Source organism: Cricetulus griseus, chromosome 6 (genome assembly GCF_003668045.3).
Source record: "Cricetulus griseus strain 17A/GY chromosome 6, alternate assembly CriGri-PICRH-1.0, whole genome shotgun sequence".
Lineage (NCBI taxonomy): Eukaryota > Metazoa > Chordata > Mammalia > Rodentia > Cricetidae > Cricetulus > Cricetulus griseus.
Genome location: NC_048599.1, coordinates 85,443,829 through 85,470,682, shown reverse-complemented (window position 1 = coordinate 85,470,682; position 26,854 = coordinate 85,443,829). Strand labels below are relative to the sequence as shown.

The following is a 26,854-nucleotide window of genomic DNA, read 5'->3' as shown; positions in this document are numbered from 1 at the left end:
AATCACATGCTCTTGTTTTGCAGGGCTGCGGATTGAACCAGGGCCTCACACATGCTATGCAAGTGCTCAGCATCACCAAGCCCCAAGTGCCTGCTCTCAGCCATCCGGAAAGCTTCCTAGCTTAGAAGATGATGAGATGGAGATGAGATGGTGACCAGAGGGGATAACAGGTCTAACTTTTTTCATTCCTGAAAGAATGCTGAGGTGGAGGCGGGTCTCTGGTTGGACCACAGTTGTAGAGAATGTTAGCTCTTTCCTGTGTTCCTAGCTCACACCTGCTGCTCCGTGGTGGGGCCAGAATGCTGGCTGCCTGTAAGGCAGGCACTTTTGGAAATGCCATGTCATGCTCAGGCTCTGGCTTACAGCTGCCTGTGGATTACATTCTTTTCCAAATGCATCACCCCAGACTGGAGCCTCCTGCAGCCTGTCCCCAGACCTCAGAGCCCTGAGGAAGCAAGCTGGCAGTGCAAGGTGAGGACAATTCCTCTTCTTGTAGGAGTCAGCCTTACAGGCTAACCACTCACATCTGTAACTCTGGTCAGAAGCCTGGGCCCTTGGATGGGGATGCTGGCATTCTGACTTTCAGGACAAAAGGAGAAGAGTTTCCACAGTCCAGAGGCATTTTGGGGTAGCGGCAGTTTTCCAGTACACACAGCTAGAGTAGAGTGTGAATGAATGGCACCGAGGAACAGAGGTTGACACCTCAGGAGGAAACCAAATTCCTAACTCTGAATTCATCTTTATTTTGCAGCCACTCCTCTGTGGTTTCCCTGGTGCTCCTGTTATCTGTACTTGTGTGCTCACAATTCCCTTGTATTGCTCTTGGTATGGCTGGTTCTGATGTGTTCATTCCTCATAATGAGAGGGTGTGTTTTTGTCAAGGAGCACATAAGCCTCTTTGTATTGATAATTGTACAAAGTATATATTCATGTCATGGCATTAAGAATTTTGGTTTTTACCAACACTTAAGAGATAGAGGCCAGATCAGAATTTTAAGATCATATTGGGCCACATAGTGAGACCTTGTCTTAACAAACAAAGAAGAATTCATTTTTGTTTTTAAACTTTTATTTATTTAAAAAAATTTTAGATTTATTAATGTATATGAATATTTTGTTTGCATGTATGTCTATGTACCATTTGCATTCTTGGTGACTGTGGAGGTCAGAAGAGGGCAATGAAACTGTAGTTATTGACAGCTGTAAGCTGCCATTAAATTAAACCCAAGTACTCTGGAAGAACAACAAATGTTCTTAACGGCTGGTCCATCTCTCCAGCCCATGTTTTTAAACTTTTAAAATAGAGATCTTGTTTATGTGTGTGTATAAAATGTGTATAAGGAATATTCACATATCCATTTACTCATGCATTCATTCATCACACATGCACAGGGTATCTAGAGCACATATATGCAGTGCATGTGTCTATGTGCACATATGAAGGCCTTATCAGGGCCATGGATACCTGGGAGCTGGAGTTACAGGTGTTTGTGGGATGCTGGCTTGCTATGTGGATTCTGGGATCTGAACTCCAGTCCTCTTGCCTATGCAGTGCTCCTAACTGCTGAGTCATCTAGACCAGGATTTGTGGTCTAGAGTATCCTATTATTTATAATCTTGCAGTGCTTAAACAAATCTGATTGTTAGAAAGATCTGGAGAAATGGGTGTGGCAAATGCAAAACTGTGACTTAGTCCAATAAGTTTACCATATCCTACCAAAAATGGGAAAGGAAGGGGCAGGAGAGATGGCTCAGTGGTCAAGAGCACTGGCTGCTCTTCCAGAGGACCTGTGTTCAATCCCTGGGACCCACATGGTAGAAGGAAAGAACTCCTACAAGTGGTTTTTTGACATCCATATGCATGCTTCAGCATGAATGCATGTCCCCACACTCCACCAAACAAACAAATAATAAAAGTAAATTTGCAGGGTGCAGTGACGCATACCTTTAATCCCAGCATTTGGGAGGTGGATCTGTGTGACTTAAAGGCTAGCCTAGTCTACATAGTGAGTTCTAGGACATCCAGGGCTATGGAGAGACACTGTCTCAAAAACAAACAAACAAAAAAAGCTGGGCGGTGGTGCCACACACCTTTAATCCCAGCACCTGGGAGGCAGAGGCAGGTGGATCTCTGTGAGTTCGAGACTAATCTGGTCTACAAGAGCTAGTTCTAGGACAGCCTCCAAAGCCACAGAGAAACCCTGCCTCGAAAAACCAAAAACCAAACCAAACCAAACCAACCAAGAAAACAAACAAAAAACACACAAAAACAAAACAAAGAAAAAAAGAAAAACCAACCCCAAAAAACAAAAAGCAAGAGTGAGCTAGAGAGAGAGAGAGAGAGAGAGAGAGAGAGAGAGAGAGAGAGAAAGAAGCCAGTCACAAGGGACCATACATTACAGTATAATTCCATTATTTGAGGTGTATTTCCTTTTAGACATGGTTTCATTATGTGTCCTAGGCTGGCCTTGATCTCATAATGATCCATTTGCTTCAGCTTCCAAGTGGTGGGATTACAAGTGTGTGCCATCATCAACAGGCCAGTTCCATTTAGTTAAAATGTCGAGAACAGGCAAACCCACAGAGACAGAAAGCAGAGCAGTGCTCACTTGCCTAGCTCTGGGGACATGAGACATTGGAGAGCAGTGTCTAAATTGTGCAGAATCTCTTTTGAAGGTAAGAAAAATGTTCTAAAATGGACTGTGGTCATGGGTACATGGCTCTGGCAATATTCTAAAAGCCATGAAATTACACACTTAAAGTGAGAGAAGTGTATGAATTGTATCCCCACCCTCAAGAAAACTATCAGAAGAGAAACATTTGATGAATAAGCAAATGGATACTTGGCTTTTGCTCTAACTGTCACTTAGAATGGGGTCCAATGGTAGGTGAGGACTACTCGCCTTCTATCTATCCATACACTCATTTGTTCAGCAGACATTCCAGCAGGATGAACCATGAACCAAGGTTGGCCTTGGTCTTGGCCTCAGGACCTTCCTGCCTTAGTCTCCCCTGGAGTGCTCAGAGGATCATAGGTGTGCCCCACCAGGCCCAGATCCTTCTCCTTATCAGAATTCTCCAAGAGTTATATTTCTATTGTTAAGTCCTGACTTTTAAGACATGAATTCCACCCCCAATCTCTTGGGCTGAATCTTTTCATGAGGACAGGCATAACTGAAATAAGTAAGCTGAAGTGGAACAATGAAGACAAATGACTTGTTTTGGAAACTGGGTGCTTTTCAGTAAATAAGATCTTTTGCTCAGCTTGAATATGCAAACCTACATCAGATTTGTGTTAAATGATTAAGTTAATTCAGGTATAGTTCAACTACTTCATTTGGTTAAAAAAATGTGACAGTAAAACCAAACATGAGATTTAGGTGCCCCTAACACACTGTGCTTACCACAGTTCTGGTCTAACCTCAAACTCAGAAACCTTCTTTTAGCATATACCATACTATTTGCTCTTCCCTCAGTTGGGGCTTTAGCTCTTCCATGTCCTTACCCTCAACCTTCTGGATTATAAATTATCACCCACTCTTGCTCCTCTTTCCTCAGAATATCCTCCTCTTTGTCTCTCTCCCTCTCTCTGTCTCTGTCTCTCTCTGTCTTGTGTGTGTGTGTGTGTGTGTTTACATGCATTTGTGTGGCCCTGTGTTTTTACTTCACTACCCTCAGACTCCGTCTTCAGACCCCACGGCTCCCAGTGAAAACCACAAAGGATCATTTGGTTTCCCTTAGGAAACAGAAAGTGGGGACAAAGCCACAACAGACTTCTCCCTCGAAGGCCAGTTTCTCTAGTTTCTCTCCTAATCCATCCACCTCCATCCCCACTCCCCACCCCAGGGTTTTTCTGTATAACAGGTCTGGCTGTCTGGGAAGTAGATCAGTCTGGCCTTGAACTCAGAGGTCTGCCTGCCTCTGCCTCCTGAGTGCTGGGATCAAAGTATCTAATGTCTTTTCTGAGACAGATTGTTCTGGTTTTTCTGCACTCTCACCAGAGTGCAGCTGGCTTGAAAACTCTGACTTGGGGCACACGTACCTGGCCGCCTTCTGAGTGAGTTCCAGTGGGAAATCTGGGCACAGTAACTGCAGCAGACAGTGGTACTCCCTCATGGTCAGCAAGTCTGCAGTGCAATGGAAAGGAGCGAGTTAGGATTGCAGTTCAGGTCACTGTCCACCTTTTGGTCATTTCATGGGTTGCAGGCCCAGTCTTGTTAGAATGCTGCTGTGATTTGAAAGCCAAGTCAGTGTAAAGGAGTGAGATTTTTCTTTCCTTTTTTCCTTTTTTATTTTTATTTTTTGGATACAGGGTCTCACTATGTAGCTCTGGCTGGTCTGGAATTATGTAAACCAAGCTGGCCTCAAACTAACAGAGATCCACTTGCTTCTGCCTCCTAAATGCTGGGATTAAAGGATCGAATCACAGCTGGTCCAAGAGATGAGATTTTAGGACTGGTATCTCTACCAAGCCACTCTTGGATGAAGCACCAGTTACAGCATTTCAACCAAAGGGGCTTGCTGTTTGAGAATTGGCCAAGTGAAGAGAAGAAACAAGAGAACAGCTTCATCAGTCTTCCCATCCCGGTTTTCCCTGACTCCAAAACTGTGGGTGGACAAGTCACGAGAAAGCTGTTTGAGACTGTTCAAAGTCTCTGGCATGGCAATATTTACCACTGCATGCCCAAAAAAGCCATCTACAAAATATCAACAGGCAGTGAGGCAAATGTTGCATGCTCAGGGCTGGGGCTGGGGTAGAGAGAAGAAGAATGGGGAGAAGTACATAGCACAGAAACCACAGACCTAATTGCTCTGCCACCCAGAACTGCAGCAGGCTGACTTCTTTGGGATGCCTGCACACAAATCTGGTCATCCTATTGTTATAGGAAGCCAAGACCAAGGTCCAAGATACACAGTTGTGGCAAACATATAATTCCTGACCTACAGAAACAGTGCTGTGGGAGAGACGAGCCAGGAGTTTTGTGGGCCAGATGTGTCAAAGAGGCAAATCTTAAAGAGAGGGCCACAGTGTCCCAAGAGAGGAACCACACCTATGCTGCCCAGTTGTTTTGCTGCAGCCTGTGCTACAACTAAAAGGCTCTGGATCAGCCGGGCAACAACAGGTCTTCAAGAATTCCCCAGGAGCAAAGGCTTTCAAACATGGAAAGCCATGGTCATGGTGAAGCAAGAGCAGCCTGGCTGCATCTTATCCTAAGTGGGAGGAGGGAGCCAGAGGATAGGTCTGTGCTGGAGAGTGATGATGATGATCACAGGCACGTGGTTTCTTTGGACCTAAGTTAGCCCAAGCCACAGGAATCCAGATCTCCTGCCCCTGCTCGTTTGCTTGATACTTTTCTATGACAAAACCCCCAAATCTCCAGGGTCAGGCCTAGGCTCCGACCATTTTCTCATCAAAGCTCACTTCAAGGTGGGGGCACAGAGTTAAAATAACCACAGTGCTGAAGGCAGGGGCACCAAAAGAACAGACCCAGCGTCAATGTAGGTCAGGGGATCAAGAAGGCTTCTGTGGCCTTGACCGTGGCTTCCTGTGCTGCACAAGTCTTTTCTCACTCATTTGGCCCCAGGCAGTGTGGCAGGAGGTTATAAGCAAGCCCAGGAGCAATAGCCACTCACTATCATGACCTGGAATGAGGAGCAGAAGTGATGGGTGGAGGAGGATGCGTTCTGACAGAGTGCTGCCTTTGATCATCAAGTGTTAAACTTTGACACTGTTGTTGGAAGTGTGGCCAAAGACTGCACAGGGTTTACTATTCATTCCAAATCCCCTGGATAGTCACCTTGGGAAGATGTATATGGTAATACAGGGGGAAGATGTATATGGTAACACAGGGGGAAGATGTATATGGTAACACAGGGGGAAGATGTATATGGTAACACGGTGGAAAGATGTATGTGGTAACAGTAGGAAGATGTATATGGTAACACGGGGTGGGGGGGAGATGTATATGGTAACACAGGGTGGGGGGGAAGATGTATGTGGTAACAGTAGGAAGATGTATATGGTAACACGGGGTGGGGGGAGATGTATATGGTAAAGGGGGGGGGGGAAGATGTATATGGTACACGGTGGTGGTAACACGGGGTGGGGGGGAGATGTATATGGTAACACGGGGGGAAAGATGTATGTGGTAACAGTAGGAAGATGTATATGGTAACACGGGGTGGGGGGGAGATGTATATGGTAACACAGGGTGGGGGGGAAGATGTATGTGGTAACACGGGGGTGGGGGGGAGATGTATATGGTAACAAGGTAGAAGAAAACAGGGAGGAGAGGAATTAGTCTCTGCTTCCCTGTTTCCAGAGCTGAGGTCCTGTGTAGTTAGTTTCTTTTCTTTTTGTTTTTAAGGTGCTTGGGGTCAAACTTAGATATACTACACAAGTGCTCTACCATTGAGGTACATCCCCCCTTCCTCATTAGGTTCTCTGTGTATGTCCATGGTGTGATGGTGTGTGTGTGTGTGTGTGTGTGTGTGTGTGTGTGTGTGTGTGTGTGTGTGTACGTACATCCGTTCTGGGGATTGAACTCAGGTCCTCATGCTTGTGATGTAAACATTTCACCTACTGAGCTATGTTGCTCTAACTCACACAGTTCAAATACTTGTTTCCCAAGGGTGGAGGAATAATGTATATAAATTACTTACTGCTGCTATAATGTAACAAAGGCCCTTAAAACTACTAAAGCTGGGGACTGGAGAGATGGCTTAGAGGTTAAGAGCACTGACTGCTCTTCCAGAGGACCTGAGTTCAATTCCCAGCAACCATATGGTGGCTCACAACCATCCGTTATAATGAAATCTGGTGCCCTCTTCTGGTGTGCAGATATACATGGAAGCAGAATGTTGTATACATAATAAATAAATAAAATCTTTAGCCGGGCGTTGGTGGCACACACCTTTAATCCTAGCACTAGGGAGGCAGAGGCAGGTGGATCTCTGTGAGTTCAAGACCCTGGCCGAGCTAGTTCCAGGACAGCCTCAAAGCCACAGGGAAACCCTGTCTCAAAAACAAAACAACAAACAAAACAAAACAAAACAAAAAAAGCTTCGTGAGGAAGGCAGCCATAGAGAGAGACTCAGGAAAATACAAGCAAACAGCTTTAACCTGTGTGAGAGAGCAGTTCAAATTCAATTAGGGCAGTGGTCAGATAATATCAATGCCAGGGAATTGCAAGTGAGAGCCACCCTGCACCTCTGGAGATGCCGTATTGCAAGTGGAAAGACTGGTTCCAAAGTCCAATCTCTGCCCCACTGGCTCGGCTTCAAACCCTGGCTCCTTAAGTCAAGTATGGAACCTCAGGCAAACTGCTTCATCTCTCTCCATCTCAGGTTCTCTGCGGTAAGCTGGGCAGGCTGCACTCACTTTTCAGGATTGAAGTCAGAAGAGATGCTATCTCTATAGTACTTAGCAGAATGTCTGGACCTTAGCAACATCAAACACTTGGAGTTGTTTTGGTTTGTTTTTAAATCCTGGGGGTTAAAGACAGAAGAGGAGAGGAAACCACCTTCTGAGGTGGCTTTTTTTTTTTTTTTTTTTTTTTTTTTTTTTTTTTTTTGCTTCCTGCATTTGCTTTAATCTATAGCATTCAGTCTTGGATAGTTTTCATCAGGCTGCCAGGGCAAGCTCATTTCCACTCTTCTGTATCCACTCATTTAACATTGACCCTTGTCTCCTGCATCCCAGGCACAGCATTGCAGGGATGCTGTGGCCTCAGCAAGAGCTCCTGAGGCTGAAAGCCCCTAGCTTGCTCAGGTGTTTGTTAACTCCAAAGGCTGCTGTGCACACTGGGCTCTTTGGTTTTTAGCACTCTCTCTGAATTCAAAGAGTTTCCTGCAGTCCTTTTGTGCTACAAGCGCAACAGAAACAGGAGTGAATGGTTTTCCAGTGCTGTGCTCAGTGTTTGAATCAGTGCACTTAACTTTACAGCAGCCTTAGACTCTGACTCCATTGTTCCTATTCTCAAGTCACAGATAAGCACGTGGAAGCTTGGAAGATCACGGAGGGGAGCCCAGAGTCTGAGAAACAGGAGGCTATGAAGGGGTTCTAAAGGCAAGAGGGGCTTAATGAAAATACCACTCACTGGTGTTTTGAGTATTTACTATGGGTCAGGCTCTCTTCAAGATTTACATGCTGTTTCTAATTTGATTTTCACCTTAATTCTTTATTTTATTTTATTTTATTTTTAGGCAAAGTCTCATGCTTAGGCCAGGCTTGCCTAGAACTAGCAACAAACATCTCTTCTGTGTCCTGAGTGCTGGGATTACAGGTGTGAGCCACCAGCTAATCTTCCGATTGTAGGCATTTTTCATTTGTGTGTGTGTGCATTCCGTGGAACCCATTGGAAGGTCTCAGGACAATTTTGTGGAACTGGCTCTTTTTTGGGGGGAGAGGGTTCGAGACAGGGTTTCTCTGTGTAGCTTTGGAGCCTGTCCTGGAACTAGCTCTTGTAGAGTAGGCCGGTCTCGGACTCACAAAGATCCGGCTTGTCTCTGCCTCCCAAGCACTGGGATTAAAAGTGTGTGCCGCCACCGCCCGGCTGAGTTGTCATTATTTTTATCCCCATTTCACAGACACACGAATTCAGACTGTGTGTAGACAAGGGTGGAACTGGAATTCAAATCCAGGCAGTAACGCAGAGCTAACCCAGCTAACACTTCAGCACCTTGGTCTCAAGGCTCAGGCACTGTTCTCCCCTACCCTCCACCACAAATAAACTGCAGCAATAACCAGGTCCAGGTGAACTGGATCAAGGGGACAATCCTTGTGAATTGGAATCCTTCTTGTAAGAAACTGAGACTAAAAGATTCTAATTACCGTAAACAGGAAATACTGGAGCTCAGCTCAGCAGCTGGAGCTAGCTAGGCTGAGCCGGCAGGGGGCACGGCTACAGCTAGGAGTGCACCTGTGCTGCGGGCTGCCTCGCAGCTCTCACCCCACCCACCTGCGAGCCTGGGCATCACACAGGTGCAGGGAAGGGAAGTGATGTGGTGTGTGCCTGCAGATGCCTCCCTAAAGGAATCCCCCACAATTAGCAGCGCTCAGCCGGCAGGTCCTGAAAGTTCAAAGGCAAAGACTTTCATATAAGATCTAAATCAGAACCCTCTCCACAAATTGGTGCTTCTCTTTGTATGGGTGGTCAGAATTGCTCAACTCCCTTCAAAATCTTCTACTAGTCTTACCAACTGGGTACCAGGCCCAGGACCAGAGAGGCTTGCCACTTTAGTTCTATCGTCTCCAGAGGCTGCACAGCACTGTGGCTCAAACATTAGAGTGATCAGAACTAAATTCCAGCTTTACCATTTTGATTTCAAAATAATTACTCCATACCTCAGTTTCACCATGTATAAAATGTTTAAGTTCGAGGACCAATGTCTGGCCCTTCGAGAGTGTTGTTAGTATTTGCCATCACTATTTCAGAAATAGAGAAACTCTGCTCTGGGAGGTCAATTATTTTCTCAAGGAAACAGATGGTTTAGAAGGCTGCTCTTTAGACCTAAGCCTATCTGACTCCAAAGGCCATGAGAATGCCACCCTAGCAGGTGGAATCCAGCTGGTTTATGGAAGCCTTAGCTTCTGATGATAGCATTATTGATGCCAGGTGACTGACAGACTCCCCTGAGGCAGGCCACTTCCACAGGACAGAGATGCTAGTCAGTCAGGGCAGTTGTATTGGTGCAGAGCTTAGATTCGGAAATCAGGTACCATGGCATCAAACCTGGTTCTAGTATTTAGCAGCACCAATTAAACAACTTCTCTGGCTTTGACTTCCTTGTTTAAAAGCATGTATAGCACAGTACCTACCTGATAGGAATGCTGTAAACAAAACAAAAGCCAGAAGAGGTTATTTATACATATGATACCTTTATCAGAAAAATCAGCAAAGTGATACTTGTAATACTGTTTCAAAATTAACTGATTTATTTATTTTTTTTTTAAGATTTATTATGTATACAGTATTCTGCCTGTATGTACACCTGTAGACCAGAGGGGGCATCAGATCTCATTGCAGATGGTTGTGAGCCACCATGTGGTTGCTGAGAATTGAACTCAGGACCTCTAGAAGAGCAGTCAGTGCTCTTAACCTCTGACCATCTCCTCAGCCCAAATTAACTGATTTAAACTTGAAGTCCTGGGCTGGGTATAGTGGCCTTTAATCCCAGCACTTGGAAGGCAGAGGCCAACATGGTCTACATGATCAGTTCCAGGGCAGTCAGAGCTTCATAGAGAGACCTTGTCTCAAAAAACAAACAAAATAAAACTAAAAAATAAGCTTGAAGTCCTGAAATGTAGACTGAACTACAACATCCAGAAAATTCTGACCTTAGCATGGTGAGTGTATATTGAAGGAGTGAATGAATAAAGTCATGTATAGGACAGAGTTATGGTCACCGTGCTGTGGTTTGAGTGTGCAATGTTCCCCATAGACTCATGTGTTTGAACACATGGTCCCCAACTGGTGGCACTATTTGGAAAGGTTATGAACCTTTGGAGCAGAACCTTGCTGGCAGAAGTATGTCACTGTGGATAGGCTCTGAAGTTTTAGAGCCTGGTTCCAGTCTGTTCTTGCTCCTGATATCACAGCTTCTTCATCATGTTGGACCGTATCCCTTCTCAGACTGTGAACCCAAAAAATCCTTTATCCTTTAAGCTCTTTTTTCAGAGTACTTTATCACAGCAAAGGAGAAGAAACTAATGTGTGACTGCCGAGAAGAGGGCTCTCCAGGGATAAGAAGTATTCTGCAAATGGGTATTTGAGGGAGTCCAGAAGCTGCAAAGAACTAAAAACGGCAAATGTCCTGTTTCATAGAGTAAAAACAGTGAACCATGGCAGGTGTGAACCGTAGTCTGGTTGATTCCTAGAATCTTCTCACCAAGACTTCAGTTCAGTTAGCTTAAATGTTTTCAAAGGAACCAATGGCCACTTTTACTATGAAAACTAAAGGAAGCCAAGGGGTCACCTCACAGAAATGCACTTCATTCTAAGCTTCAGTGTGAACACTTTCAGGATCAGCAGCACCCAGATTCAAAATATTCTTTTTGCTGGATATCTGTACCCTAATCCTAGAGATTGGTGGACAAGGTTATTTTAGCCAAGAAAATGAACCTAGTCGGAAATGATTGATACTCAATGTACACAACAGCTAACTTGGCCTCATTTGTAAGAAAAGAAAGAAGGCTTTTTTACATCTGGCCTGCCTTTTTGCTGTGCAAATTCCTGCCTCTGAAGCTCTGTGGAGGTCGCTTAGTCATTTCTACATCCTCTTTGCAGACCACCATGTGTGTCCACACATTTTCTCACAAGAACTGTGGTGGTATGTGGCTGTGGACTCAGAGGCCTGGGAAATGGTGCCTGTGCCAGATCCAGAGCTGTCACCACAGAGCAGCAGAATGGTGCCAGATGGAAGGACTTGGGGTACATCTTTGTCTCACTCTGAGTAAGTGAATTCAGGACTTTTAGTCCTCAAAGTGTAGGGATACAATAGGTTTGGTCTGAACTCATCTGTGTGAGCTGCCTGTGTGTCCACTGCATTAGCTAGTGCTGGCTCAGGCCTAGAGATAATGAAATGCTTCGAAGCCACGGGAAACCCGGAGGGCTGGATGACCTCTAACTGGTTAGCTGCATGTTTCAATAGAAACTGCCACAGAGGCCAGAGAACACCACAGACCATGAGTGGACTCTTCAATTTTCAGTTACAATTGTTTTTATGTGCATTTTTGCAGGAGCTATGAAAGCTCATTCTAAATGACACTTACCCTAGGCCAGGATGCTCTGCCAAGAGATGCTCGGAAGGCCATGGATAGTTTGGGGCATGACCACACCACCCCTTCCCATCCCTAGGGCACGGAGGCTTTGTTACCAGGCCACAGCTGAGTAAATACTTCTCAGTGCTACTCTGCAGAGGCGGGCAAGGGAAGTGAGGGAGAATTGGGGTAGGGTGGGGGTATCTGACAGCTTCTCTTTCCATGGAACACTTGGTACTACAGTCACAGGAAGATCGCTAATGTCTTAAGGGCCCTGTAGCTGTCAAGCAAAGTCTAGAAGAGAACAGTCTGTGTTCCTAAATGTTATCTTCTTTGGCAGCACCGTTGTTTCATATCATAAATGGAGGGAAATGATAATTAGTTTACTGAAAGGGAAATGACCCTATAAATGGAATGAGAAGAAATGGCTTCCAACGACACTTGTGGGGTATAATACTTGAGCCATTATTAACTCTGGTCTCTGCCAAGTCACTACTCCCCAGAGTATCCATTTAGTGTGTTCAAAGAGAAGCAGGAAGCCAGACTCTTTATTTTTATATTTTATTATGACTAAGCACAGCACCAAGTGAGAAATGTAGCTAGCCTATTTCAGTTTGGCTATTGGAGTTCTAGGCAAACTATTAAATCAGACAAGGCAATCATCTTGGGCAATGTTTAGGATGAACAAGAGCAACTACCCAGGACCTGCTTGTACCAGATACAAATGTAAAGAAATGTGGGGTTTTTTGTTTTGTTTTTTTTCAAGGCTTGGTTTCTCTGTGTACCTCTTGCTGTCCTGGAAATTACTCTGTAGACCAGGCTGGCCTCAAACTCAGAGATCCGCCTGCTTCTGCCTCCCAAGTGCTGGGATTATAGGCGTGTGCTAACTACCTGGCATATGTGATCATTTTCAAAGACTATATACACATTTCCTGGCAGTGTGGTCAGGTCTATGGGTTAACTATGGCCATCCCTATGTACCACTGGGGGCACAGGCATAGGCATGATCTGCTGCACAAGAATCCCCTACACTGAATTAGACTCTTGAGGTACTGCTCTGCCTTCTGGCCCTCAGATAGGACTGTTGAGAGTTGGGGGGTCTAAGGCAGACTACTGTTTTTTTGTTCTTCAAGACAGGGTTTCAATGTGTAGCCCTGGCTGTCCTGGAACTCACTTTGTAGACCAGGCTGGCCTTGAACTCAGATCCGCCTGCCTCTCCCTTCCAACTGTTGGGATTAAAGGTGTGTGCCACCATGCCCAACCATCTTGCTTTACTTATGAAGAGGACAGGTACCATAAAACAAGGATGGAAAATTTCCCTGGGGCCAAGCATGTGCTGCTGAGAGCTGAAACCCATTCTAGCATTTTTGGTTTTTGTTTTGTTTTTTGTTTTTTGAGACAGGGTTTCTCTGTGGCTTTGGAGGCTGTCCTGGAACTCGCTCTTGTAGACCAGGCTGGTCTCAAACTCACAGAGATGCGCCTGCCTCTGCCTCCCCAGTGCTGGGATTAAAGGCGTGCGCCACCATAGCCCAGTTCCAGTCCGGCTCTAAAATGAACAGAAATGGTTCAACAGGCAAAGAGGTAACCCGGAGAATGAACTGCATGGTGACTGCAAGTGAGAGGAAAGGAATGTCCTTGAGGCTGATGTACCTGGAACAATTCACTCAGCCTTTGAAAAGGAGGAAGTGGAAACCTTTCTTACAAGGGGTTTTATGGTCAGAATGAAGGGCTCCAGGTAGGGCTTCAGAGGCACATCGTGCATGCTACAGAGATGATGGCCAGTGTGAGTTCTAGAAGAACTATTACACTCCTCTGGTGATAACTTTCCTAGGTCTCAGTTTTCCACCCATAAAACACAGAAGTTGTAGTAGAGGAAGGCAAAAAATTAATTAAGATATACACTTTAAAAATAGAAATCTTGCATGGAACCTTAATATATATCATTGTGGTGGTTTGAATGGTCCCCATAGGCTCATATATTTGAATGCTTGGTCTTTAGAGAGTGGTGCTACTTGACACAGATTAGGAGGTGCGGCCTTGTTGGAGTAGGTGTGGTCTCCTTAAAGGATGTGTGATTCTGAGTGGGTTTGGGTTTTCAAATGGTCAAGCCAGGCCCAGTGTCTTCTCTTCCTGCTGCCTATGGATTCAGATGTAGAATTCTCAACTACATCTCCAGCACCATGTCTGCCAGTGTGCTGCCCTGCTTCCCACCATGACAGTAATGGGTTAAACCTCAGAATGTAAGCAAGCCCCAATTAAATGTTTTCTTTTACAAGAGTTGCTGTGGTCATGGTGTCTCTTCACGGCAATAGAAAATTGACTGAGACAATAACAGATAAAATAAAGTCTTTCTTACTGGACTTTCTCTTCAATGGCCCTTGAAGTAATGGAGATTGGGGACTGAGCCACTGATTTAAAACTCAGAATGGGGGCTGGAGAGATGACTCAGTGGTTAAGAACACATTGCTTTTATAGAAGAGCTGGGTTTGATCCCCAGTGCTCACATGGCTGCTCACAACTGTCTGTAACTCCAGTTTCAGGGAGTTACAACGTGGGTACCAAGCACAGGTGCACAGAATACACACAAGCAAAACTCTCATATACATAAAATAAATACATCTGAAAAAATTAAACCAACCAACCAATGAAGCAACCAACCAACCAACCAACAAACAAAAAAATGGCATGGGGGCTGAAGAAATGGCTCAGTAGATAAGAGCAATCACTCCTCTTGTAGAGGACCTGGGTTCAGTTCCCAACACCCATAAGGTGGCTTACAACGTGTTGTAACTCCAGTTCTAGGGGAATTCAATACCTTCTTCTGACTTCTATAGGCACCTGCACACACACAGTACACATGAACTCATGCAAGTACACACACACACACACACACACACACACACACACACACACACACACGTAAAATTTAAAACTCAGCGCGTGGTGGTATACATGCAATCCCAGCATTGGGAGGAAGAGCAGGAGACTCACAAGTTCAAGGCCAACTTGGACTATAGAATGAGACCCTGTTTCACAGAAACTAAACTACCATAACAGAAACTCCAAAGTTTTACTAAAGGCAGCCTAAACACTACTGTCCCTAATTTCTGAGTGGGTCTGACTGAATGTGAGAGCTCCTGAATCAGCCCACTGAGATCCAAACCCTGGTTGTTTCCTGATTTGCAAAGTGACACCAAGCAAGCCAATTTAGAAATGAGTGTAAATAATGACTCTGATTGCTTTTTTTTTTTAATTTAAATGATGTGTATGTGTGTGTACCTAAGTGTGAGTTTGTGTATGAGTGCAGTGCAAAGAGAAACCAGAAGAGGACACCAGATCCTCTGGAACTGGTGGTGAGCCACCTATATATGTGCTGAGAATTGAACGTGGGTCCCCTGCAAGAGGAGTCATTGCTCTTAACCACTGAGCCATCTCTCCAGCCCATGACTGCTTTTTTTTTTTTTCTTCAAGACAGGGTTTCTCTGCATTGACCTGACTGTTCTGGAACTGTTCTGTAGACTAGGCTGGCCTCAAACTCAGAGATCTGCCTGCCTCTGCCTCCCAAGGGCTAGGATCAAAGGTGTGTACTACCACCGCCTGGGCCTATAACTGCATTATTAACAACATTAGCATGAATAATGACAATTCTAACATTGATCATTTTGAGTTTTTGAGAGGACTAAAAGATGACTGACGACTAAATAGAGTGTGAGCAGGCAGTAAACTACAGCTCTGTGGCACATAAGCTCTTGTTACTACTTTCCTGCTTTGGAGGGACACTGCTGGGATGGCATTGCCTAACAAAGGGCACAATTCATCCAAGCTCTTCAGTTCAGGCCTGTGGGGACTGAATCAATCCCACTTCTTATCTCTTGATTATTTTACCATACCTTTGTTCTTTATTGATGAGTTACAGCCTTCCTGCCTGAGGCAGGTGCACAACACTTTCCTTGATAGCCAAAGCACCGCCAGTCCTCTGTACCCCATTCCCTAATGCTGATGGCTCATATCTGTAGAGACTGGGTAATTGTGCCCCATTTCCACATGCAGTATCACTTTTAATGCCATTAAGAAACTGGTGGAGGCCGGGCGGTGGTGGCGCAGGCCTTTAGTCTCAACACTCGGGAGGCAGAGGCAGGTGGATCTCTGTGAGTTCGAGACCAGCCTGATCTACTGAGAGCTAGTTCCAGGCAGCCTCCAAAGCCACAGAGGAACCTTATCTCGAAAAAACCCCAAAAAACAAACAAATAAACAAACAAAAAATTTCAGCATGGTGTCCTACCCCCACTAGAGGGACTACTGGCAGTTGCTGGCTTCTGGGGGACAGTCAGTCACTTTTGGGGGAAGGACAGCCATTGATAGCATGCCCATGCTCAGTGGATGACTCCCTATCCATGTGCATATGGGCAGCACTAATTGGATTTACTGAGTTCTGAAAAATAAACAAAACAAAACAAAATAAAAAAACACTAAGCTGGGAGAGAGATGGAAGATATGTTGGGAGAGCATGGTGGGGAGCTGGAGGGAGGGAGGGAGTGAGTGAGCGGAGGATGACTGTGACCAAGACACATTGTATTCATGCATGAAAATTTCAGGAAATAAACAACAACCTTGTGAGATCATGGTTTCCACCATCCTTTGTACAGTTCTAGGGATTGAACCCATTGCCTTGTAGATGCTAGGCAAATCCCTCCCACCAAGCTCTAGCCCCCATTATAGACAGGGTATATTGAGATACAAAAATCACCAAGTAAGCAGCACAGTGCCAGGATGAAACTAAACATTCGCACTCAGAGCATGCCCTTCCTACTACACAGCCTACTTTTCTCTCCCTTGCCCTTCTGCTTTTGCCTGTAGGTCCTTGGTAACTCAAACTTTCTTTCTTTTATGGATTAAAAATAGTTTAACACATGAGGGAACTGGGTAGATATGCTACAAGTGCCACTTTTGCTGTTAATGTTTAAATCTGCAAAAGATTATTCCATTTTTCTTTTGTCTTTGGCCTAGGCTTTCTCCCTTTGAATGCCAATAAGGAAACAGAGATGGAATAATAGTATTAATAAACATCTTACAGCCATTATGAACCTGCATCTGCAATTTTAATATACCTAGACACAGGTATATTAATTTATACACAAACGTTTAAAAATCATTTATTTATTCTGTGTGCATTGGTGTTTTGCCTGCATTTATGTCTGTGTGAAGGTGTCAGATCTCTTGGAAGTTGAGTTACAGACCATTGTAAGCTGCCATGTGGGTGCTGGGAATTGAACCCCAGTCTCCTGGAAGAGGAGACAATATTCTTAACCACTGAGCCATCTCTCCAGCCCCCTGACATACATGTTTTTGTTTGTTTGTTTGTTTTTTGTTTTTTGAGACAGGGTTTCTCTGTGGCTTTGGAGGCTGTCCTAGAACTCGCTCTTGTGGATCAGGCTGGTCTCAAACTCACAGAGATCCGCCTGGCTCTGCCAAGTGCTGGGATTAAAGGCGTGCGCCACCACCGCCTGGCCATACATGTATTTCGTTTCCTTCCAATTTCAAACCAGGCTGGCACAATGAATTTTTCTTTTTTGGTATTGTTGAGACAGAGTCTCACTATGTATGTAGCTCTGGCAGTCCTGGGACTCACTATGTAGACCAAACTGGCCCAGAACTCTCAGATTTGCCTGCCTCTGCCCAAGTGCTTCACAATGAACTTTTTATCAGCAAAACTGTCTGATGAGAATTTAAGAAAGCTACAGAGAACAAAATCTAAGTAAGTTATTTTTCCTGAGCCTTCCACTTTTGAAGGCAGCCATAGAATAAACAACAAGTGGGCCTGATTATGCATTTGATTTGCTTAAAATGCATTCTCCTTTTCTAAATAAATATAAACAGAAGCAGTGGCTAGTGGGATTACTCACTGAGGGCAGCTGAACCGAGACAGACTAAAAATAAAAAGCAACAACCTAGGTTCTTTGGTTCTCAACAGGCGTTGTAAGGAAGGGAAGGCTGCTGCCAGCTTGTGGGTGGATTTATAAAGAGCATGACCTGCTCTCCCACCAGAATCTGCTAACTTCCACCAACAATGATGGATTTATGGCTACCATGCCCTAAAAACAGACTTAGAATCAGAAACAGCAGGAAGTAGGAAGAGGGCTGGATATGGATAAACACATACAACTCTTCAGATGAATCCACCTTTGTACTTCCTGCTGTGTCCTGTCTTTTGTGGGTACATGCAATGTTCTCTGTCTGTAATTATGTGTGTGTGTGGCTATGAGCAGAGGCAGCTAAGACAGGGAAGAATGCCTGCTTCTCTGGGGACAGGATGGAAAACGAAATTGAAGTTAGCAGTTACAGCTCCTAGAAGCCATCTACTTTGTTTTTGAAGTATGGTTTTCCCAGTAAATGATCCTTTGTCTGTAATGAAAATGAACCACTTGCCTTATTTTAATAAAAACATGAACAGAACCATAATGCTCCCATCTCAGGACCAGAGCTGACAGGTTGTTTTTTGTTTGTTTTTGAGCCTTGATCCTTATCTTTCACTGGATCTGGCACACACACACACATACACACACACACACACACACACACACACACACACACACACAGAGAGAGAGAGAGAGAAAAAAAAATACCCAATAGTATCAAAGGATAAGCCCACTCATTATTTGTTTAATGAAAAAATATTCAGAAAAACAAAAGCCTTGTTTCCTCACTGAGTTTTGGGTCAGGTTCTTGCTTCCCATTGATGGAGGGCTTCTAATTAGGTTCCCACTCTTTGAACCTCAGTTCTTCCTTGATCATGCCTCACATATAAACAATCATAACTGATTAGACTAAGTGTAGTACAGTTTTTAAATTAAAATTTTAATTATCTTTTTTTTTTTGGTTTTTCGAGACAGGGTTTCCCTGTGGCTTTGGAGGCTGTCCTGGAACTCACTCCGTTGACCAGGCTGGTCTTGAACTCACAGAGATCTGCCTGTCTCTGCCTCCTGAGTGCTGGGACTAAAGGCGTGCGCCACCACTGCCCGGCTTTAAAAATTTAATTGTCTTACTAAAACATTTAGACTTATTTATTTATTATGTGTATGAGTAACATTTTATATATACAAATATTTCCTATATCTATATATTATAGATATAGACAGATATAGATGGTGCCTGTGGAGATCAGAAGTCTGTTGGGTCCTCTGAAGCTGGGCTTACAGATAGTTGTGAGCAAGAGCAGCAAGTGTTCTTAACCACTGAACCATCTTTCCAGACCCTAAAATTATTATTGTTGTTTTGTTTGTTTGTTGGTTGGTTGGTTTTTTGAGATAGGATTTCTCTGTGTAGTTTTTGAGCCTGTCTTAGACCTTGGTCTGTTGACCAGGCTGGCCTCAAACTCACAAAAATCCGCCTGCCTCTGCCTCCCAAGTGCTGGGATTAAAGGCATGCCCCACCACCACCCAGGACGTAAAATTATTTTAAGCATGTGAGTGTTTTGCCTACAACCTGCATGATGCTTATGTACCATGTGTGCATAATGCCCTTGGAGGCCAGAAGGGGGCATCAGATTCCCTGGAATTGGAGTTACAGCTGCCTTGTGAGTGCTAAGAATCAAACCCTGGGCCCTTTGGAAGAGTATCCAGGGCTTTTAACCACTGAGCCATTTATCCTGTCTCATTAAATGCATTTTAAAGTATGCATGATTTTATACCCTTCTGTCTCTTTAAGTTTTTGTCTGGTCCATGTATCCTGATTTCTGGGAATCTGGGTCTGTGCCATCAACACTAGTGCTTTGGTTATCTCTTGTCACACTAGGCTAGCATTCCTGCACGGCTACAATCTGCTAAAGGTGAAGAGGAGAATGTTCTTGTTACTTTATCCCCAGGTGACACTTGTGCTTCTTGAGGTGCCTGCCTCAAGAATACAAAGCACAAGTCTTTGTATTTCCAGCCATGAGAGAAATCGCTCAGTATATGCTTTCACATACAAATTTAATTCATCTTAAATGAGTTAAGGACGAAGGGATCTCAGGCTACCTATGAACTCACGTGTCCCTAAGGCCCTTACTTATTACTAGTCTACACTGCTTCAAGGAGCTAGTGATCTGTTTCTGCTGTCTAGTATTCCTCTCATCTGACCCGTCATGGCAGTCTGTGAGGTAAGCACTCTCTTCCTTATGTCACTTGTAGCTATAAGGAGGTGATGTAATGTGTAGGGTGGCATAGCTGGCAAACTACACAGTCAGGCTTAGAACTGGGAGTTGCCTTAGTCCAAATCACACACTTTTAAGCATCTTGTTATTTGTGTCTGGCTGAAGTACTGAGTTATCTGTCTACATGTCCTGTCATCATGCAACTGCTGTTCTCAGGACTGGAAGTTACTTTGCTTTGTGCCTTTATGATTTCAAAGAGCCTTGGAAATCAAAGCATTACAGGTCTGGACTTCTGCTCTTAAGCAAATAGGTGATTGATGTCTTCACTTTGTTGGTGAAGAAACTAAAGCCTACATAATACAAGGTTTTCACAAGCAATATACGTTGTCTAGAAGAGTCAGGGAAGGCTCTCAGGTTCTATTAGACCAATTCCTTTTTAAAATTTTTTTGTTTGTTTTTTTGAGACAGGGTTTCTCTGTGTAGCTTTGGAGTTAAAAAAAAATTAAGATTTATTTATTTAATTATTTATTATGTATACGGTGTTCTGCCTGCATGCCATAAGAGGGCACCAAATCTCATTATAGATGGTTATGAGCCACCATGTGAGTGATGTGAGTGATGGGAATTGAACTCAGGACCTCTGGAAGAGGTTAAGACCACTGACTTAACCTCTGAGCCATCTCTCCAGCCCTTAGACCAAGTCTTGAAGGTATGGACTCCAACTACTGGCTCTTCTACACCACAAGGACTGATACCCAGCAGGCTACACACAGTGACTTCTATCTCTGTGTTGGTGTCAAATCCTTAAGGCAATGGAGTCTCTCCCTGTGCGGCTTGGAGTTTGCTTCCTGGCACACCTGCATCCTGAACCTGGCAAAGATGCAGCAGTTGTATATGAGTCTTGATTTTAAATGCACATTTACATACCAACTTCTTGAAGCTCATTGGCCCAGGGGTTGAAAGTATGGGTTCTGGAGTTAGTCTTGGTTTTACATTTCAGTTCTGCTGCTTGCAAAATGAATGATCTAAGGCAAGCTAGTTACTTAAACCCTTTGTTTTGTTTGACATAAGGCTTCACTCTGTAGCCCAGGCTGACCAACAATTCACTCTGTATCCCAGGATGGCTTTGATTTCATAATGATCTTCTTGCCTCAACTTTCAGAGTTCAGGGATGGCAGGCATGAGCCACACACCTGGCTACTTACAAATTTCTCAGGTTTTATTTTCATCACCTTTATTGTTTAAAGATTTATTTATTCATGCTGATGGTGGTGGCTCATACCTTTAATCCTAGTGCTCGGGAGGCAGAGGCAGGCAGATCCTGTGAGTTTGAGGACAGGCTGGTCTACAGAGTGAGTTCCAGGACAGCTAAGGCTACACAAAGAAATCCTGTCTCAAACAAACAACAACAAAAGATTTATTTATCCTTATTTTAGGTGTATGCATGTTTGCCAGCATGCATGTACGTGTACCACATGTTCAGTGCCCATGGGGTTTAGAAGAAGGTGCTGGATCCTCCTGGAACTGGAGTTACAGACTGTTGTGCGTCACCATATGGGTTCCAAGAACAGAAGCCCCCATTACCTTTAAAATGGAACAATAAGTAGCTGGGTGTGGTGGGGCACACCTTTGGTCCCGGCACTCACAGAGGCAGAGGCAGGCACTCTGCCTAATAGTGAGTTTCACCACAGCCAGGGTTATGTAGAAAGACCCTGTCTCAAAAACAAAACAAAATGGAACAATAAGGGGCTGAAGCAATGGCTCAGTGGATAACAGTAATAGTTGTTCTTGCAGAGGTGTGTGTGTGTGTGTGTGTGTGTGTGTGTGTGTGTGTGTGTGTGTACATATGACGTCTGTATGTGTATGTGAGGTTGATCTCACCCATGTGTGTATGTGTACAGACCAGAAGTAGAAGTAGAGTGTTTGATTCCCAGCACCTGCAACCATCTGTAACTCCAATTTCAGGGGATCCAACACCCTGAAAAATACTCAGACACATAAAATTAAACAAATCTAAGCAATTTTTAAAATGGGACAATAAAAGTGACTACCTCACAGGCTTATGCTCCCCCACCCCATGTGTGAGTGTGTGTCCATCCAAATGCACATAATATTGGGGGTTTAACCCAGGGACTCATACATGCTAGACAACTGGTCTACAACTAGGTTCAATCCCCATCTCACTGGTAGGTTTGTTAATTCAAAAGATAGTATAGAGCATCTACTATGTGTTAACAGACACTGTTTTTTAGGTGCTCTTTGCTCTCATGGAGCTGATTTTTTAGATCAGGAAAGATATAATAAACAGTATAGTAAGTTAGTGATAAGTACATTGGAAGATGAGCATATTAGAACAAAGGCAGGCAGATGGGGCTATACTCTATGAAGAGGGGTCTAGGTAGGCAACCCTACTTGAACAAAGATCTGAAAAAGACAGGTTAAGGAGTAACAAGGACAGACATCTGAGGGCAGTGTCGCCCAGGCAGCAGGAAGAGCACTGCAAATGCCTCAAGGAGGGAGTGTGCCTGTGGGGCAAGAAGAACAGCACAGAAACTTGGTACAGCCAAGAGGAAATAAAGGGAAAGCAAAAAGAGATGAGGGTATAGAAATAAATAGGACCAGTTCCTGGATGGTCTTTAAGCAGAGATAAAATGAGATATTCATGTTAAGAGTTTGGGACAGTATTTGGTACACAGTAAACAGGTAACTGGTGTCTCTCCATATGTATTTATGTGAGGAACATCTGGTCTCTAAGCAGAGCTAGTTCTACAAGGTCACGTTGCAGGGATTATTACAGCACCTTTGTGTACTTTGGTGGAGTTAGAGAGTCCTTCAACATTTCCACAAGTACAGAAATCAAACAGATCAAAGGCCTGGGTGATCCCCAGCAGCAAAGAGAGATGGTTAATTCTCTGCAGGTGCTCAGAAAACTGAACTAAGAGCGGCATGCAAAGTCAACACTGCAGCAATAAAAGACAAGGGGAATGGGGTGTGGACTGGGTGGGCTGGGCTGAAAGCTGAGACAACAGAAGAGTTGTGAGGCAGCAAGAGATGCAGCGTGGAGCATGGAAGCATCCCCTACAGCAGTTGAAACCCATCCTAATGCCAACGAGACCACAAAGTCATGACGATAAAGAGTACAAACTGCCAGGGAGAATGCCAGCCAGCCTAGCAACATGAATGCACTTGCATGGAGGGGGGCAAATTAAGATGTTCAGGCAAACCGATCCCCTTCCCTTATGGAGGCTCTTGCATCTTTAACATCCTGCTGATCATGCCCTACCAGGACAAAGGGGTAACTTCTAGGAAGACGCCTTTGGTGAAGGACTTCTGAAGAGACTAACTTTGTTGGCCAGCCTAACAGGAAGTCCCCTTGGTTGTTGAGTCTCTCAGTTGACAGCAGTAAGGTGCATGCCACGTGTGTTCTCCATGGCCTTCACTAGGGAGGGAAGTGCAGGGTTCCCAACCTGTTGACAGGAATGTAGTTTCTTTGGAAATTGGAGACAGGCAGGAACCTAATGAAGGCTGGATGGAGATACACAGGCTGGGCTTGAAGCTATTCTAAATTGTGCCAGTTTCTTCTGGCTCCTACTCTAGAGAAGGCAAAGCCAGACACTGGCCAGTGGAAATTTGGAAGTGGGTATCCTTCGTGGCCTCAATTATGCCAGCTTGGCAAGGAAGTCTGTAGCACTTGGTCTGTGTAACCCTGACTTAACCTACTCAATAGGGAGCAGTTTGGTCTGAGTTAGAAGAAATGAAAAGTGGCTTAATTTAGGCAGATCCTGACTCAACACATTCAATCTTTAATTAGAGGTATTACTAAAATCAATATAAGAAACACGGCCTTTTCATTCCATTCCTCTCATAATGTATCTGTTTATCCTTCCCACTTCCTGATGGTAGCAATCACTACTTTTTGGGCATAGTGACACAGACCTTTAATCCTAGTACTCAGGAGGCAGAGGCAGGAGGATCTCAGTGAGTTCAGGATCAGCTTGGTTTACAGAGTGAGTTCCAGGACTACATAGAGAACTATCTCAAAAAAGCAAAAACAAAACGAGCTAGGGTAATTTGGTCTATTTTTATCCATTACTATTTCCCCAAACTCACTGAGATCCCTACCGCTGCCTCCTGAGTGCTGAGACTAAAGGCATGAGCCACCACATCAGCTTCCCTACCTCTTTTTTGAGAAAGGGTCTTAGGTAGTCCAAGATGGCCCTGCACTTCCTATGCAGCTGAGGCTGGCTTTGAACTTTTTTTTTTGAGACAGGGGGGTCTCACTCTGTAGCCCCAGCTGGCCTGAAATTTGCCATGTAGACCAGGGTGACCTCAAACTCACAGGAATCCACCAGCCTCAGCCTCCTGGATACTGGGATTAAAGGTGTGTCACCAAGTCACCTTGAACTCTTGTTTCCTCTGCCTCTGCCTCCTACCTGCTGAGATTACATGTGTGTGCTGCCACACTAGAGTAAAATTCCCATTTTCAGAGTACTTATATTTTAGTATTATGGGGATCCAGACAACAAAAGACAAAATACTTTTAGGAAGTGATAGAGTGATAAAATGTAAAGAGAGGTATGCTTTTTACACACAGTAAAAGCAGGTAGGACCACACAACCTGTTTGAGAAGAAATCCCACAGCAGAATAGGAGGTGATAGAAGAAGTGGGGGGGGGGGGTGTAAGACAAAGAACCAGCCTCAAGGGAGTTTCATTCTCTACCTTCCCATTCTGACATCAATGCTAGTTCTATCGCTGGTATGTTGCAATCTGTTGAAGAAATTGCTCTGTCAGGCCTGGGAATGGAATAATATTGAAAGAAACAGAATTGAGGCTTACCAAATATTAGACTAGCCTACTGCCATGAAGAGGATGGGGGCATGGCCAGGTACACTGTTCCCACAGTAACGATAAGGTATGGGCAGTGGAAACCATGCTTTTTCCTGTGCTGTCACCTTCCACTTCCATGGTTAATTGGCAAAGTGGTCAGTGTGAATGAGCACAGGGCGCCAATTCGAAGCACTGCTTCACACATCAGCATTTGAAGTCTCCGACTGACAGGATTTAGCACTCTGTATCTGGCAGCAGCCAGCAGCGAAAGCAGAGAGAATTCCACTGGATTATCCAAAGCATCTGACCCGAAAACGAGGACTGAGGAGGACATTTTTAAAAAACAACTCCTGAATGGTTCAGTGAGCCAATTCGACACTGAACAGAGACACACACACATCCAGCCGCCTATGAGGCACAAGGTCACTTTCTCGTGCTTGTCCCTGATCCTCAGGATCCAATTTCTTGATCTGAGCTCAGTCCCTCATTTTCCTAGCCAAAAGGATAGATGTGAAGCAGAGACAGGCCAGATGGACTGCTGCCCATTGTCTAACTCCAGAGGGCAGAACAGCTCGAGTGGCTGGGGCCGGAGCACCAGGAAAGGAAGAGGGTTCAGACATGCCCTCTAAGGACGAAGGCTTACAATAAAACCTTATTCATTGTATTGATTTATTTAGAGACAAGCTCTCACTGTGAAGTCTCACTGTGTGATCCTCCTACTTTGGGCTCCTCAGTGGAGGGATTATGGGTGCACTTCACCACACCAGTCTCTTATTTTTTCTTTTTAGTTGTGTGTATTACAGGACACAGTGTGATGGGTAGCCTGGTTCACATATGCAATGATCAAACCAAAGCAGCAAGCATCTCTGGCTCCTGACCATTTGTTTGTGTCTACAGCACTGGACTTTTTTCTTTCTTTCTTTCTTTCTTTCTTTCTTTCTTTCTTTCTTTCTTTTTTTTATTTAATTCTGTTTTATTTTGTTTGAGACAAATGTGGAGCCCAGAGGTTGACCTCTAGTGTATAGTGTCTTCCTTTTTGCCCTCTACCCTTATTTTGTATGTGGGGGCTAATTTTGGTATCTTTCTTTGATCACTCTCTATCTTTTTAATTTTTTGAGACACGGCCTCTCACTGAGTCTGAAATCCATCAATCAGCTAGACTGGCTGGCCAGTGAACTCCAGGATCTGCTTGCCAGTTTCTGCTTTCCCCAAGCACTAGGGTTATAGACACATGGCACCAGGCCGGACTTTATGGATCTTATGTGGGTGCTGGGGGTGCTTTCTGGTCCTCATGCTTGTGCCCAGTTCCCTCTCTTCTAGTTTAAAAGAGACTGGCTTTGCAGTTGAAGACACTTATATTCATAGCCAGAGATTTACCTGGAAAGCCTATCACAGGCCCTAGGTTAGAGATAGGGGTGGGGTGGGGAGAGAAGAGTGGGAGAGGGGGAGTGGGAGAGAGAGGAAGAGGCAGGGAGGGAGGGAAGGAGAGAGAGAGAGAGAGAGAGAGAGAGAGAGAGAGAGAGAGAGAGAGAGGACTGCAATGTCCCTATCTTGTGTAGTACTGAACTTTCAAATTCTCCTAATCAAGTCCCAAGTTCCTCCTGCACCACATCTCTCTCTCTCTTCAAGCCCTTCTCACACAGCTGTGAGGGTAAGATTTACTAGATGGAATGTGTTTGCAAAATCTGTTTTGTTCATTGGAACATGTTTATCAAGAAAGAAAGAAAAAAATCCTGTCCCTTTTCACTATTTACTTTTTGGTGACTGCCTCCTGGGATTTGGAACTGGATAAACAGATGGACTTCCAGGAAGGAATCAGGCTGAACGCCAGGGTGTGTATATATATCTTAGTCTCAGTATGTATGTGGCAAACAGTCTTTATCCAAGCAGCTGTGCTGGTTTGGGAGAGAAGAGAGGGGACAGTGTCTTATGGACTCCCACTGCCCCAAAGGTGTATCTCCCTGGTGGAACACTGGCTACAGGATGCCAAAAAGTTTCTGGAGCTTTCAGATGTATGAGCCAATTTCATTTACTGGCCTCTGGCTGTAGCAATTAAGGGCTGTGCCAGATTCAAAACTATTGCCTGTCATTTGTACTGGGCTTGTTCAGTGTTCACTGAGTGCCCATGGTGTTCCAG

At 44.5% G+C, this 26,854-nt stretch overlaps 1 protein-coding gene across 4 annotated transcripts in view; it reads right to left on the bottom strand.

Moving 5' to 3' along the window:
* The window catches only part of CUNH11orf49 (chromosome unknown C11orf49 homolog), a 181,930-nt gene that overhangs the window by 22,777 nt on the left and 132,299 nt on the right, over positions 1 to 26,854 (bottom strand). For all 4 annotated transcript variants that reach the window (XM_027422535.2, XM_027422534.2, XM_027422536.2 and 1 more), the window contains one exon: positions 4,043 to 4,127. In XM_027422535.2, the coding sequence (XP_027278336.1) occupies positions 4,043 to 4,127 (85 nt within the window). The remainder of the gene's footprint in view (positions 1 to 4,042; positions 4,128 to 26,854) is intronic.